General features: G+C 42.6%; 2 protein-coding genes across 5 annotated transcripts; both read left to right on the top strand.

Moving 5' to 3' along the window:
• Nucleotides 1-91: 91 nt before the first annotated feature.
• SERF1B (small EDRK-rich factor 1B) lies at nucleotides 92-5,875 on the top strand. Its single transcript, XM_082497866.1, has 3 exons — nucleotides 92-188; nucleotides 4,909-5,017; nucleotides 5,558-5,875. The coding sequence occupies exons 1-3, from the start codon at nucleotides 182-184 to the stop codon at nucleotides 5,628-5,630; spliced, it is 189 nt and encodes a 62-aa protein (XP_082353992.1). The 5' UTR covers nucleotides 92-181; the 3' UTR covers nucleotides 5,631-5,875.
• A 1,107-nt stretch (nucleotides 5,876-6,982) lies between these two features.
• On the top strand, nucleotides 6,983-12,560 carry SMN2 (survival of motor neuron 2, centromeric; the record flags this gene model as incomplete). Of its 4 annotated transcripts, none has more annotated exons than XM_082496970.1 (9): nucleotides 6,983-7,065; nucleotides 7,166-7,237; nucleotides 7,326-7,451; nucleotides 7,748-7,948; nucleotides 8,345-8,488; nucleotides 9,510-9,581; nucleotides 10,106-10,216; nucleotides 11,116-11,201; nucleotides 11,922-12,560. In XM_082496970.1, the coding sequence occupies exons 1-8, from the start codon at nucleotides 7,027-7,029 to the stop codon at nucleotides 11,170-11,172; spliced, it is 822 nt and encodes a 273-aa protein (XP_082353096.1). In that variant the 5' UTR covers nucleotides 6,983-7,026. The 4 variants fall into 4 exon arrangements, with proteins under 4 accessions (XP_082353096.1, XP_082353097.1, XP_082353098.1 ...); XM_082496971.1 differs by having other exon boundaries at nucleotides 7,748-7,921; XM_082496972.1 differs by lacking the exon at nucleotides 7,748-7,948.
• Between the last annotated feature and the right edge of the window lie 294 nt (nucleotides 12,561-12,854).

Raw genomic sequence — 12,854 nt, forward strand, 5'->3', positions numbered from 1 at the left:
TTGGGCCAGGCCTTTAGGTTGCGTGCCGCCTCCCGCGCGCTGCGGTGACGTCGGGGGCCAGCGAGGTTTTATAAGGGGCGTGAGTGGCGGGTGGGGAGGGTGGAAGGTTCTGGCAGCTGGAGGGGTGTGTTGGCCGGTTGGCGGCGGCGGTAGCGGTGCTGCGCGGCCCGAGCGACTCGCGATGACCCGTAAGTGCCGGCAGACCTCGGGGAGGGGGCTGTTGTGGGGCCCCGTCGGGGAGCGGAGCGGGCGGTGGGCCTGTGACCGTGCGGCCTGGGCGCGCCGCCCGAGGGCAGCCCGGCGGTCCGTCCGGGGGCGGGGGTGGGCCGCGATGTGGTGCCGCTGTCGGATCTCGGTCTTTGTGGGCTTGGCGTCCCCGCGGCGAAATCCCGCGGCGGGTGCGTGGGTCGCTGGGGCTGAGGCTTCCCGTGTCCCGCCGCCGTCGTGGGCTCGGAGCAAAAACATCTTCGCCCCGTCCGCTGGCGTAGCTGTGCGGGGGGGTGGGGGGGCGGAGAGGAGGAAGAAAGATGGTGATCTGCTGGGACAACAGTAACGCTCAGTTTCAGCCCTGGCTACTGTCCAGGCTGTAAATAAAGGGCTTTTATATCCCTGCGGAATACTTAATACTGCGTTGCTGAGATAGTGGTTCTTAAGGCTGTCGGAGAAAAGGGCAATAGGACTCGCTGATTATCACCTTATTCAAAAGTAACGTTGGTATATCTACTCTAAAATGGCGGAGAACTGTGAACCAGACCTACAATACTGCAGCTCACCTAACTGGTGGGGGCTACTGTTTTGGCTTCTGCATGTTATACTTGGCAATACAGACACTACTTGCGTTTAGTTGAGGAGGTGCTTTTACATTCACACTTAAAAACATGTACCTTCGAAGCCACCGTACTGCTGGAAGTGCAAATGAAGACCTGGATCACAAACAGTTTGTGCACAGATCAGATCTTGAATGTGAGAAAGAGGCAGATTTATGGCTTTTGTTGATTTTTTCCCCCTGTTCTGCGTGATGCTAAAGTAAACATAGCTGAAGGTTAAAAAGAGGTACAGCATCCCACAGCTGAACATAGCAGAATTGTGACATTTAATTTTAGGATGACCTAGTTGAATACAGTAGCTGAAATATTAGAGGTGTGGAAGTTGTGGTATACAACCATATAGTCTAGTCTTCAGTTTTGTACAGGTTTCCAGAGTTCAGTGCTTTGTTATCAAACAGACCTGGACTCTAGAGCCTGTGATTTCAAATGGACATATAGTAAAATAGACTAAGAATGGATTGCTTATTAGCAACTACTTATGCTGACTCCCAAGTTCATAAATTCATGGTACCTTTTTTACTGCCAAATTTCAGGGTACCTGAAGATGGTGATGACTAGATGAATTGGAGGGGGGTTGTGTCACTTGTCTGCCATTGCTGCTTTGTTCTTGCATCAAACAGCTCTGTTTACTTTTGTTTTCTGTTTTTGGGACAGTGGCAGACACTTTACTGCTTTAAGTTCTGGCATGTGATTAGCTCCTTTGCTGCTTAGAAAGAACTCCAGGGATGATGACCTCTGTGGCCAAACCTTACTGCTATTCTCTTTGACCTCCTTATAGTAGAGATGATTACCACTTGTTCCAGTGCTACTCAGCGGTCTTTTGCTTATCTTTCTCTTCAAGAATAGCTGGATCTTGGAGTTGGAACAGCAGAGATGGGTTGAACTAGGGCATGTCTTGCAGAGGCAGGCGAGGATGGGGATGCTGAAGCATAGGTATAAGCAGGAAGGGTGTACTGGCCTTTATGTGGCAGTTCATGCTTGAATTTCACGTTACAGGAAGCTGAATTGTCTTCTCTCAGGACTGGACCACACTTCATGGAAGATTTAGGTTGATGCTACAGAATGTAGAAAACAGCACCGTCTCCCGTGGAGCTAGGGATACTCATTCTGCATCCTAGGTGAAGTACTGGGGCCAAACAGTCCTTGGCAATGTTTACTTGGAATCAGGGATGGTACAAGTAAGTTTATTTTCAAATAGTTGTTTGGTTCTGTATGCCTTCTGTGCATACTGTATTGCTCTACTTTTTTACCTGCTCTGCTTTGCTGTGCAGAAGTGGCAGCCAAGCTTTTGCATTGGTGCCATTCAGTTTGGTTCTTGTTTACAATCTTACCATGTGTATGGAATAACTCTGCAGACACCCTGCACAATGTTTGCTTGGAAAGGAAGGAAGTACATAAGGTTAAGGGTGGAGGATAATTGTTGTATGAATTCTGACTCTAGCAGTGTGGTTTGACTTCCTGCCTCTCTTTCTTTATGATAAAGGAAGATATTTAATTTCTTTAATCAGCACCACAGAAGAGCTGTTTCATTGCTGCTAACTCGTTCATATGACATTCCATGCCTTCTAAGCACCACAAAACTCAAGAACCATTTATAGCCTGGAATGTGTCATCTGCTCGTGAGTCATCAAGTTCTAATCAACAGCAGTACTGCGAGAGATAGATCGCTGTTTTACTTCAGTTTCTGAACAAACTGGCCCTTCTGAACAAATAGGGCCCCCCCTTCTTTGGGGACAGGATCTCATTGAATGCTAGTGAGGAGGGTGGAGCAGCTTAACTTTTTCAAAAGATAGTACTTGATGTCCTGTTACAGATGAAGTATATCTTCCAAGGCAGGAGTAGCCCTCAGGAAGCAGAAGTCATATCACACTGTTTTCATTTGGGCTTTTAGCACCTCTTGCCAGACAGCACATGCACTGGTGTGTGAAGAATGCACAGAAGCCTGCTTTTGCAGGGTTGCTCTTGTCTACTAGTTGACATGGCAGGTATCTAGTCGTAAACTGCTTCTGTATACTTGAAATTACAGGCACCTGAAGATTGGGTAGATTTCCGTCTTCGAGATAGAAAGATGGTATAGGTAGTCTTAAGAGCGGAGAGAGACTGAAAAGAGGCACAACAGAAATTATGGGGAGATGGAGCTTTCATTTTTGAGCATAGAAAAATGGGATCATGTTTGTTCAACAGCACAAGTGATTATCTGCAACACTTTGAGTCCAGAAGAATCAGGGCAAGGAGAAATACCAAGCAAGCGAACAAACTCTGGCAGGTTAGAGCAGACTAGAACTGCTGTAACAAGGTGGATACTAAGGAAAGATTGGCACCTGTTTTGGGAACGTGGCAGGTCATTTTATTCTGAACAAGGTGTCTTGATGAGGAACTGGAGTTTTGGTTGTGTGTTAACTTCAGCTTTGCCAGCCCCGCTTCTTTTGCAAGGGGGTCTGTAGTATATGGTAGGTAAACAAAATCTTGGGCTGAAGCTCCATAGCTGCCTGTCCTGGTTTGAGCAACACAGGACTAATTTATCTTCTAATACATGGGAAGACTGCACTTTTAGAAGACTCTAGCATCTAAATTTGTGAAAATATTTACTTTGTAGCCAGCTATGGTGTGTGGATTTCAGGGTCTCAGTGTTTTCAAGCTTGCCAGGTGTAGGGATGAGGAGAAGCGAGACCTGAGCACTTGATCCAAGCTGGCCAACAGGATTATTTCATACCATGAATGTCACATTCACTATAAATTTGAAAGTTTGCTGAGAAGTTCTCTTGATGGCTGCCATCCTGAGAACTTCTTGCCCCGGTGCCGGACCCATGAGCTCTTCCCATCCCTCCAAAGCTGTAGTGCTCGTAGCATCTGACATTTACTGTCCAGTGCTGGGAGTGCACAGCTTCCTATGGATAGAATTGGCTGAGTATAATCTTTGCATATTCTGTATTGGTATTGGGATCAATATTGGTTCTTTAGTGCTATTAATTATCTAATCTTAATGTATTAAATCTGTTTATATTTCAACTTATGTGTTTCCTTGTTTTTTTTCCCAATTCCCCTTAGCAAGTGGCGAGGGGTCATCAGGCAATAAAATTATTTTCTAAATGACAATAAATTGTTACAGGTTTTCTCAAACCATAACACTGCAATAGCCTCATACCACATACATGTCAGCTGCCTTGCAGCAAAAATGAATTAAATCTACATACAGCTGCTTGTGTATCATGCATTCTTCTCTGCTTTCATGGTTCCTAGAGTAGGGCAACTTCAGCATTTCATAGCAGTAGGTGAGCTTCTGGGGTATGAGTGCCCAATAATACATTATGAATCCTGTGTTAAGTAGTTTTGGGGACTTTATCCAGTAAAAAGTAAAGCCAGAGCTCCTATATGTATTGACTACACTGCTCATCTTCTCAGTGGCATCTGCAGAAGTGTATTTCCACAAATATGTGTAAAGGCCATAACTAAGTATGAGCAAAACTTGAAAAGTTCATGATGGTCGACCATAGACTGTGATGTAATCCATCAGTGATTTTGTGTGACAGCATTACAGACTGAAAGCAGGTGGATGTTTCTGGATTCCAAAGAGCCATTTGCTTTTTGACTTCTTAGAAGGCCTTAGGAAGAGTTTGAGGAAGTTTATAAACTCTCTCAGGCTGTCTTCATTTTAATGCTGTTCTTTCAGTCTAAAATTAATTTGTAAGCTATATGGTATGCTGGAATGTGTTTGAGATAGAGAGGATGGCTCCTCTTTGGGTGAGTTACTGTCATCATTTTGCCTGGACTATTGGTGGGATGGCCAGCCTTCAGTCTTTTATGGAAAACTGCACTGTGTTTCTGGAATGGGTTTAGGGAACTCTTGGACATGTACTCATGACCTGTAGAAATGTAAATGTGAGAACTGACAGGCTTTTGTGCCTCCCATTGTGCACTGGAGGGGGAGACTGTGATGGAAGATACTGCCAACTACAGAAGCTACTGCCATACCAACTCTACAGACTATGCCAAACCGTACCACCTTCACAACAGGCTTCTACACAGGCAAACTGTGTGTAAAAAGTGGTAGTACCTGTATAAACTGTATATTATCTCACAGGTGGGAACCAGCGTGAACTTGCCCGCCAAAAGAACCTGAAGAAGACTCAGGAGATCCACAAAGGGAAAAGGAAAGAGGATAGCTTGTCTGCTTCTCAGAGAAAACAGAGGTAACATCTGGTACTGTTGAGTGAAATGGTTGGGCAAATAGGAGGGGGAAATGGGTCGGAAAGAATCCGGTGTCTTAGCTGAAAGAGCATTTATGTACTTCGCCTTGATTCGTGGTCCATTCACATGCCAGAGCATAAACCGTGGATGTAGGTTTTACTGTATCTGCTGTTAAACAGATTTATTTTTTGTTAGACCTGTAAAGCTTTTAGTTCTTTTGAGCAGCTTTTTCCCTGGTACGAACAGGGGAAGATTGTGTAATACTTTCTTCAAGATGTTTGATCCATTGTTGTCCTTTACTTCTAAAACGAAAAGAATTATATAAGGTCTACTAATCGAGTAACTTGTCTACCTCATGGGGTACTGTACTGAAAAAAAACAGGATAACGGAAACAGTGTGCTCATGGCTAACTGAGAAGTTCTGTACTATTTTTTTTCCCTTCTTGAAATAGGGGTTGCTAAAGGGTGAAAACAAGCAGGAGGAGACTCTACTTAGAAAAAGAGTGAGCCAATATCTTAAATCCAACTTTTTGTCTTCACAGAGACTCCGAAATTATGCAGCAAAAACAAAAAGCGGCTAATGAAAGGAAGTCTATGCAAGCAGGAGCAAAATGAGCTGCCTATATGGAGAAGATAGAGTGCACCAATGAAGCAGAAGGGCCTAGAAGATCATTCATAAAAGTGGCCATTAAATGATTAAATGTCTGTCTTGCAGAGTTGTGCAAATAGCATTAATTTAGAATATTTTCTGGTTAGCATACGCTTAGTTGTCTGGAGTGCTATTTCAAAACTGGTTACACTGTTTTGCATGCATATGAATAAAAGTACCAAGCAATAGCTTTCCTCCAGCTTTTGCTCTATTCATTGGTTTCACTTAATGGTTCCGGTAACAATGACTTTCTGAATCTACAGTTACACCAGATTTTATTGTCTTAATTCTTCAATTCTTAATTCTTGAAGTACAGCTTCATTCAGAATGGAACACATTGTAAAATGTGCTTAACCTTACTGAAGTCTGGACTGTAAATCTCAAATTATTTTTTACAATAAAAAGTTGCATGAAGGTCTGTCTAATCTGAAATGGTTATGCTTGATAATCAGTTGATTTTTAAGAAGTTCCCAAGAATACAAAGAATAGATATAATTGTGGAGAAATGTGATATAAGTATTTAAGTACAATGTAAGTATAAATAAAATTTATAATATGAGTAATGCTTATTATAAGCAATATAATATGCAGTGGTAAGCCTGCACTATGCAAAAAGGTGCCTGTGGAGTTGCAGACTTCATTGGTGTACGTAACTGACTGAATCTGCTACTGATAGTTATCAGAATATACTGAAGTTATCAGAGACGCTGCAGGCTTGAAGTTAATGAGTTGCAGATGTGAGCAGATGTTGAAATTGCTCTGCCACTATGATGATTTAAAACTGCTGCTTAAACTAGCCTCAAGAATAACACTTGGTGTGAGAAAACACAGCGCTTGCCCTACAGCCGTGCTTGGGCGTGCTGAGTGCTGGCTGAGGTGGGACTGATTTAACCCCCTGCAAGGAGAGAACTCCGAAGCCTCGGCTCGTGTAAGCTCCAACGGATCTAGCGGCGGCTACTGCCTACGGGCCCCTGGCACGGCTTGTGGCGAGCCTGAAGGGAAACGCAGCTGTTTTTGGCGGTGCGGTGCTTGCAGCTGGTGAGAAACGAAGCAGATTGTTCCGCCGGGTCGGCCCCTGCTCCCCGGTTCTCCGGGGTTTGGGCGGTGCGTTTCGCGGGAGGGAGTCCCGGGTGCAGCCGAGCCCCCAGCGCGGGCTGTCCCGTCTGAAAGGGGCCGCCCCGCTGGCGGGATGCCGGATGGGACCCAGCACGGCGGTGCCGGTCCCGTCACGGTAACCCGAGTTAATCCCGGGCGCCATACCGTTACCAGCAAGCCGGCGGAGCCGCTGCGCGCCGGAAGTGACGATACGACGCGCGCGCATCAGGCGGCAGCGCGGCGCCGGGACCGGGTCTGGGGTCGGACATGGCGGACCGGGTGCTGTTCCGACGCGGGGCCGGGCAGGTGAGCGCCGCGCCGGGCCGGGCCGGGCCGGGCCGGAGGGAGAGGGGACGGGGGGAACGGGGCTTTGGCGCGGCGATAAAGCGATCTATGGCCTCCGCAGAGCGACGACTCGGATGTGTGGGACGACACGGCTCTCATCAAGGCGTACGACAGGGCGGTGGCCTCCTTTAAGGTAAGGGGGGGCGGCCCGGGCCTAGCTGGACCCTGGGCTGAGGCCGCTGTACTGCCATTTATTGTCTTTCCCCTTTGTTTTCCCGCAGAACGCTTTGAAGAACGGAGAGTGCTCTGAGCCTTTGGACAAACAGCAGCAGCGCCTAGGGATGAAGAGGAAAAACAATAAAAAGAACAGAAATAGAAAGAAGAGCAACACGGTGCCTTTGAAACAGGTCACCTCACCTGTAAATGCTAGTGGTGCTCATGCTGCATGTTGTACTTCTCTGTGATACTCAAAAGTAGCTTCTTTTATCATCTTGGGAGTAACATTCTGGAGTGGGGGGGTCATGATAACGTTATCAACCTCATTTATAGGTTACGCTGAGCAATTTCACTAAATGCAAAGGAAAAACCTACTGGGTGGGAGTCATCTTTCTCGTGGTTGGGACAAAAAGTAGTAGATAGAAAAGCATCTTTCTCTCAGATATTTGGTGTAGGTATCTACTTGCCTCTCTTGCTTCTGTTGCAGTGGAAAGTTGGTGACAGCTGTAATGCTGTTTGGTCTGAGGATGGTAATATGTACCTAGCAACTATTGCCTCCATCAATCAGAAGACAGGCACATGTGTTGTTACTTACACAGGATATGGAAATCAGGAGGAGCAGAACCTGTCTGATCTACTTCCTCCAACCAGCAATGAAACAGTAAATGGGATGGGGAATTCCGGGGAGGTGAGGGACACTTTCATTTCTTCTGAAAAGGAAAGACAAAAGTGGGAGAATCAAATTTTTCTGTATTTCTGGTACCACTGTAGTGTTCAGAGTGAGAATCAATATCCAGTTCCATTGTGAATGGACACAAGCTGATGGAGGGAATAAAAGCATCCCCTTACTTCTTGAACTCAGCATGGAATAAAGGGAGGGGACAAGAAATTCGCAAGTGAAAGATAACATATTTCAAATGGTCAGCAGATATGATTATGAGGTTATAAGATCTTTCCTGAGTAGGACTGGGAGGGCTAGAGAGAGGGGAGGACATGGATGGGGCTTTCCAAGCTTTTTCTCACTAAAATTGCTTGCTGTAAACTTCTGTTTAGTGCATCTTATAAAAACATCTTGGTCTTCTAGAATGAAAATGAGACTCCATATTCAACAGATGAAAGTGAAAAATCTTCCCAGTCATCTCGAAAAAAACCCAGCTGCACAAAAGCAAGATTCTTCCCTCAAAACCTACATTTTCCTGCACCACCAGCATCCCCAGGCCTGGGAATGGTAAGCTCAGACTTATTTGCCATCATTCATAGTCCATTGTTAAGCCTGGTCTCTAAATTCTGAGACAATAGGATGATGTTTATCATTGTCTAGAAACCAAATAGCAGCACTTTGAGAATGGGCATACAGATATGCACGTTATAACCTGTTGGTACGTCACTTTATAATAATCTGGCCACAGTGTAACCCTTTTGCGGTGCTGCTGGCTAGTGAGGAGAGCCTCCTTCCTTGCTAACGCTTGCTTTGCAATTGCTTTGTAACTTAAAAGAGGGGATGCTGTCGTCTGGACTGTGATAGTGCTGTTAATGATAGCACTGTTGATGTTTAAGGTTGCGCTTTTTCTAGCCAACTGATGTTTTACTACACAGGACATTGAAGGCAGCAAAAGTGATGTCCAGATGCCATAGAAGCTCTCAGCTGTAGCTTCTCTATTGAATTATGAGGGCTGGGGTATTGATATACTCTTCAGTTTTCCTGTTGTGTAGGAGATTAAATAATAGTGCAGTTGAATGCAGCATATTTTTTTTCCTAAATATTACTGTTTGTGCAAGATTTCTTTATAAAGTTTTCTTTTATCTTTTTTTCTTTGGTATCAACAGATTTGTGTCTAAGCTCATCTTAAAGACATTTAAAAGCATAACAGATTTTAGTCAGCATGTGCCCCAGCCACACAGGAGCAGGGAGCACTGTTTGCTTTATGGGCAGTGTTAGATATGTTTCTTGATGTGAGCGTGCAACCACTGATTTCTATTGAGAAAAATCATTTTAAAGTGCTTGTATTAACCAGAACCCTTTCAGCGCTGTTTACCTCAGTGACATCTGTAATGTAAGTTTTAATTTTCCAGTCACAGAATGCTCCACAGAAATAGCTACTGTGTGTTGTTACTGCAGTGTCATTAAATTGCTGGGATGTGTTGCCTTTAGTTTGAGGTTTGTGAATTGCTTCAAATAATCCTCTTAAATAAAATCCTAATGCCTGAATTTTCTTTTTAATTTGCACTATTCAATTTTTTCAATGTAGCCTGGATCAAAATTCGGGGCACCTCCATCGTTTTTATTTTGCTGGCCCCCGCCCTTCCCAGCAGGACCACCGGTAAGTGGTAGGAGAACAAGGAAGAAAGCATCAGAGATAAGTATTGGTGATCTCAAGTTTTCTAACTGAATGTGCTCACCGCCAGTGTTTTTAGAACACATTTCTGTGTTAGGGTCTGTATTTTCCAAGTATTTAAAAATGCATTCAGTTACAAATATTACAAGAATCTAATGTACAAGGTCTGTTCCACACTCATTTTTGTGACAGTGAAGCTGTTAGTAAGAATATAAAGAGAAAAATTATTTGAAGAAACCACACCTTACGTTCCATTAACAGCATTTCTCTGGTTCAGATAAGTATTTTCCCCCTCATAAAACTTTGTGTACAGTCAAGCTACAGGAATCCTATTTCTCAGGCTTTGGAAATTACTTGTTTTCAGAAAATAACGTCTTATTTGACTCCTTTTCAGAGAATGAGTTGAGGATACGTTCCTGTTTTTCAGTTTTATATCTTTTAGAATAGGTTGCTGTCGAAGCTGGGATATACCCTATTGAAACACAGACATTTCCTTTGTGATTTCTTAGTTGATTCCTCCACCACCACCTATGAGGCCAGACTGTCCTGAGGATGATGAAGCATTGGGGAGCATGTTGATAGCCTGGTACATGAGTGGTTATCACACTGGGTATTACTTGGTATGTGCCACTTTTTTCTTGAAATCCCTTTGTAATTTTGCTTTTGTGTTGCTGCTGCTGTTTTCAGCAAGAAGCTAGACAGGGAGGGCTGCTTTTTAGACCTCTTATTCTAATTTATGATAGCTAAATTTAGGGGTGTTTTGTATTGTATAGGTATTCTTGTCCTTGAGTCGGAGTCACATGAGCCAGCATATATGTGTAGCGAATGTTGTTCTAGTTCTTTGTTCCACTGTAGGGGTCCCATTAGGTACTTTTATAGCCATTCTGAAACAACCAGTTTTGTCTTTGTAGACAGGTGGAGTAAATCTGAATATGGTTATTACTCAGTAGTCTTCTATGTATTTTCTTTGAGTATGAGTGATAGTATCACGTTTAGGATCAGATTTGGCATTTTTGCAGAGACTATTCATCAGTAATTGTTTTGGCTGATTGTGAAGGTCCAGCAGGAGCTGTCAGCATAGTTGTGAAAAATCTGACATGGAGTACTGATTTCTAGTTTGCTTTTCACACTTATGAAGGAAGAAAATTACAGGAGGAATTAAACTCTGCATTGGGGAAGTTGGAAAGGGGGGATTAGATGCCACAGCATATCTTCAAAAGACTAGTTTTGGAATTTCTTGCGTCAGATTGTATATAACTGTGGATTGCTTTAATTTACTTCTAATTGAACAAGAAGTAAATATTTGAAATTATTCTGTAGAGCCACTGATTATAAAGAAAACCTGTAGTTTGGCTTTTGTCTTTTTTAAACCACCCATTCTGATTTCCCCAAAGAGTTAAAAGGTATCTTGATTTGTAAAAGACTAAAAAAAAATTGTTGAAAAATGTTTTTGTTCTGTGACTAAAGCTTTTATGTCCATGTTAGTAAAAACAAGTTTTTATTAAATTGTATCCTGTAGGGTTTAAAACAAAGTCGAATGGAAGCAGCACTGGAGAGGGAAATGCATGGAAAATAACTGAATATTCACCACTGTTTTGAAGGATTGTAAGTATCGTAATTTTGTGCTAAATGAAGTTACAGTGTTGGTTGACAAAACTAGTTTGAAACTACAGTTCATTTTGCAAGCTCTCAACAAATTTTGAATTCTGTGCAAAAACTATGAGCTTCAGGACTTCCATCCACTCTTATGGCTCTCTACAAAGACCACTTCTGCCAGTATTAATCCCTTCTTTGCTTAGCAACCCTGGAATAGTGTTTTCTTCGCTAGAATGAAGGCAAGTATTTTATTGCTCTGATGAGAGCTTTAACTACAGTGTCTCTCTACACCAGGATTAACAGCGCAGCTTTAATTGTTAAGATTTACCTTATTTGTTTATGGGCCATTTTGAAAATAAAAGGTTGTTAAATTAAATGCAGTTTTTGCATCTGTGTACACACCTTCATAAGCAACTGCTTCTTTATACAGATGGGATAGCAGGATGTGTAGCTAAACTTTGATTTCAGGACAAGATCAACATTTCAATTTGATGTTGTTGAGCAATTCTGTTCTCATTACTTCAGTGCCTGTGCTTTTATTTAAAATCCTTTGTTTAGAACTGTCCAATATATTGTTCAGTTCCTCATGCAACAAAATTATATGCTCATGGGGACTTGTTTTTCTGATTTTCTGTGACAACATGTAATTTCTGTGCATTTGAGTAATTCTTGTTTGTTTGTTTAAAACCAAAAAACTCTTGTATACTAATTTTTGCTTCTTTTTTAAAGACAGGTACAAGTCTTTTCCCATGAGAGGTGTATATCACTTATACACTGATGGTCGGCGGTTAAGATCAGAATTTTATGAAGGCAATTAATCTCAACATTTTTCTTGACACTGAGCTGCCCCTGGTAACAAGTAAACAAATAACTTGAGATGAGGAATTATACGTGCATTGCCATGAGTGGTTTCTTAAAGATGTCTAGTCAAATGTGTTTAGAAGCACTGCAGCAATAAAATATTTTTTTACTTCCCTGAAATAACTTTAAGTCTTTTCACCAAATGATAGATGTAAGTCCTTTAACTCCACATGATAGATTTCATGTATCTCTCATTTTAACACCTCTTGTATTCCTCGAGACTTTTTATCCGAATGACAACACCAGAACTAGCTTTTAGAATATCTTCTTTTAGGAGACAGCTGTGGCAGCACGCTATGTTACAGTGGCCACTGGTGGCTATGGCGTGGAAGATGGTATACCATCATATTAAAAGATATACCTTATGGGTCTGATTGGAATCCTGAATATGACAGCTGGATTCAGAAAGGCTCATATTTTTTTTGTTTCAAATGCTTGTTAATAAAGTTCTACTTTGCAAACTTTGAATTTAGGGATGTGGTTTGGTTTGGATTGGTTTTTATTTTTAGCTTGTGTAGACCTCTGTCTGTTGGATGAATGGTTGAAATATAGCAGAAAATTTTGCTGTGTTGCCTTTTTCTGAGTGCTATTACTAAAAGCAAATTAGAAAAAGCAGACCGTGGAAAGGTAATGGTAAGTATGGACTTAGATTTCAGCCCTTACAGTCTTAAGTCTTGTAGAGTAGAGGCTGCAGCTACAAAACTAGACTAATTTAGTTAATGCCAGTGGTTTTCTTTTCAGGGAAACAGGCCTGAACTTTGCTGCATTTAAGTTCCTTTACCTACTGTGGTTGAGCATCAG

Source organism: Vanellus vanellus (genome assembly GCF_965231255.1).
Source record: "Vanellus vanellus genome assembly, chromosome: Z".
Lineage (NCBI taxonomy): Eukaryota > Metazoa > Chordata > Aves > Charadriiformes > Charadriidae > Vanellus > Vanellus vanellus.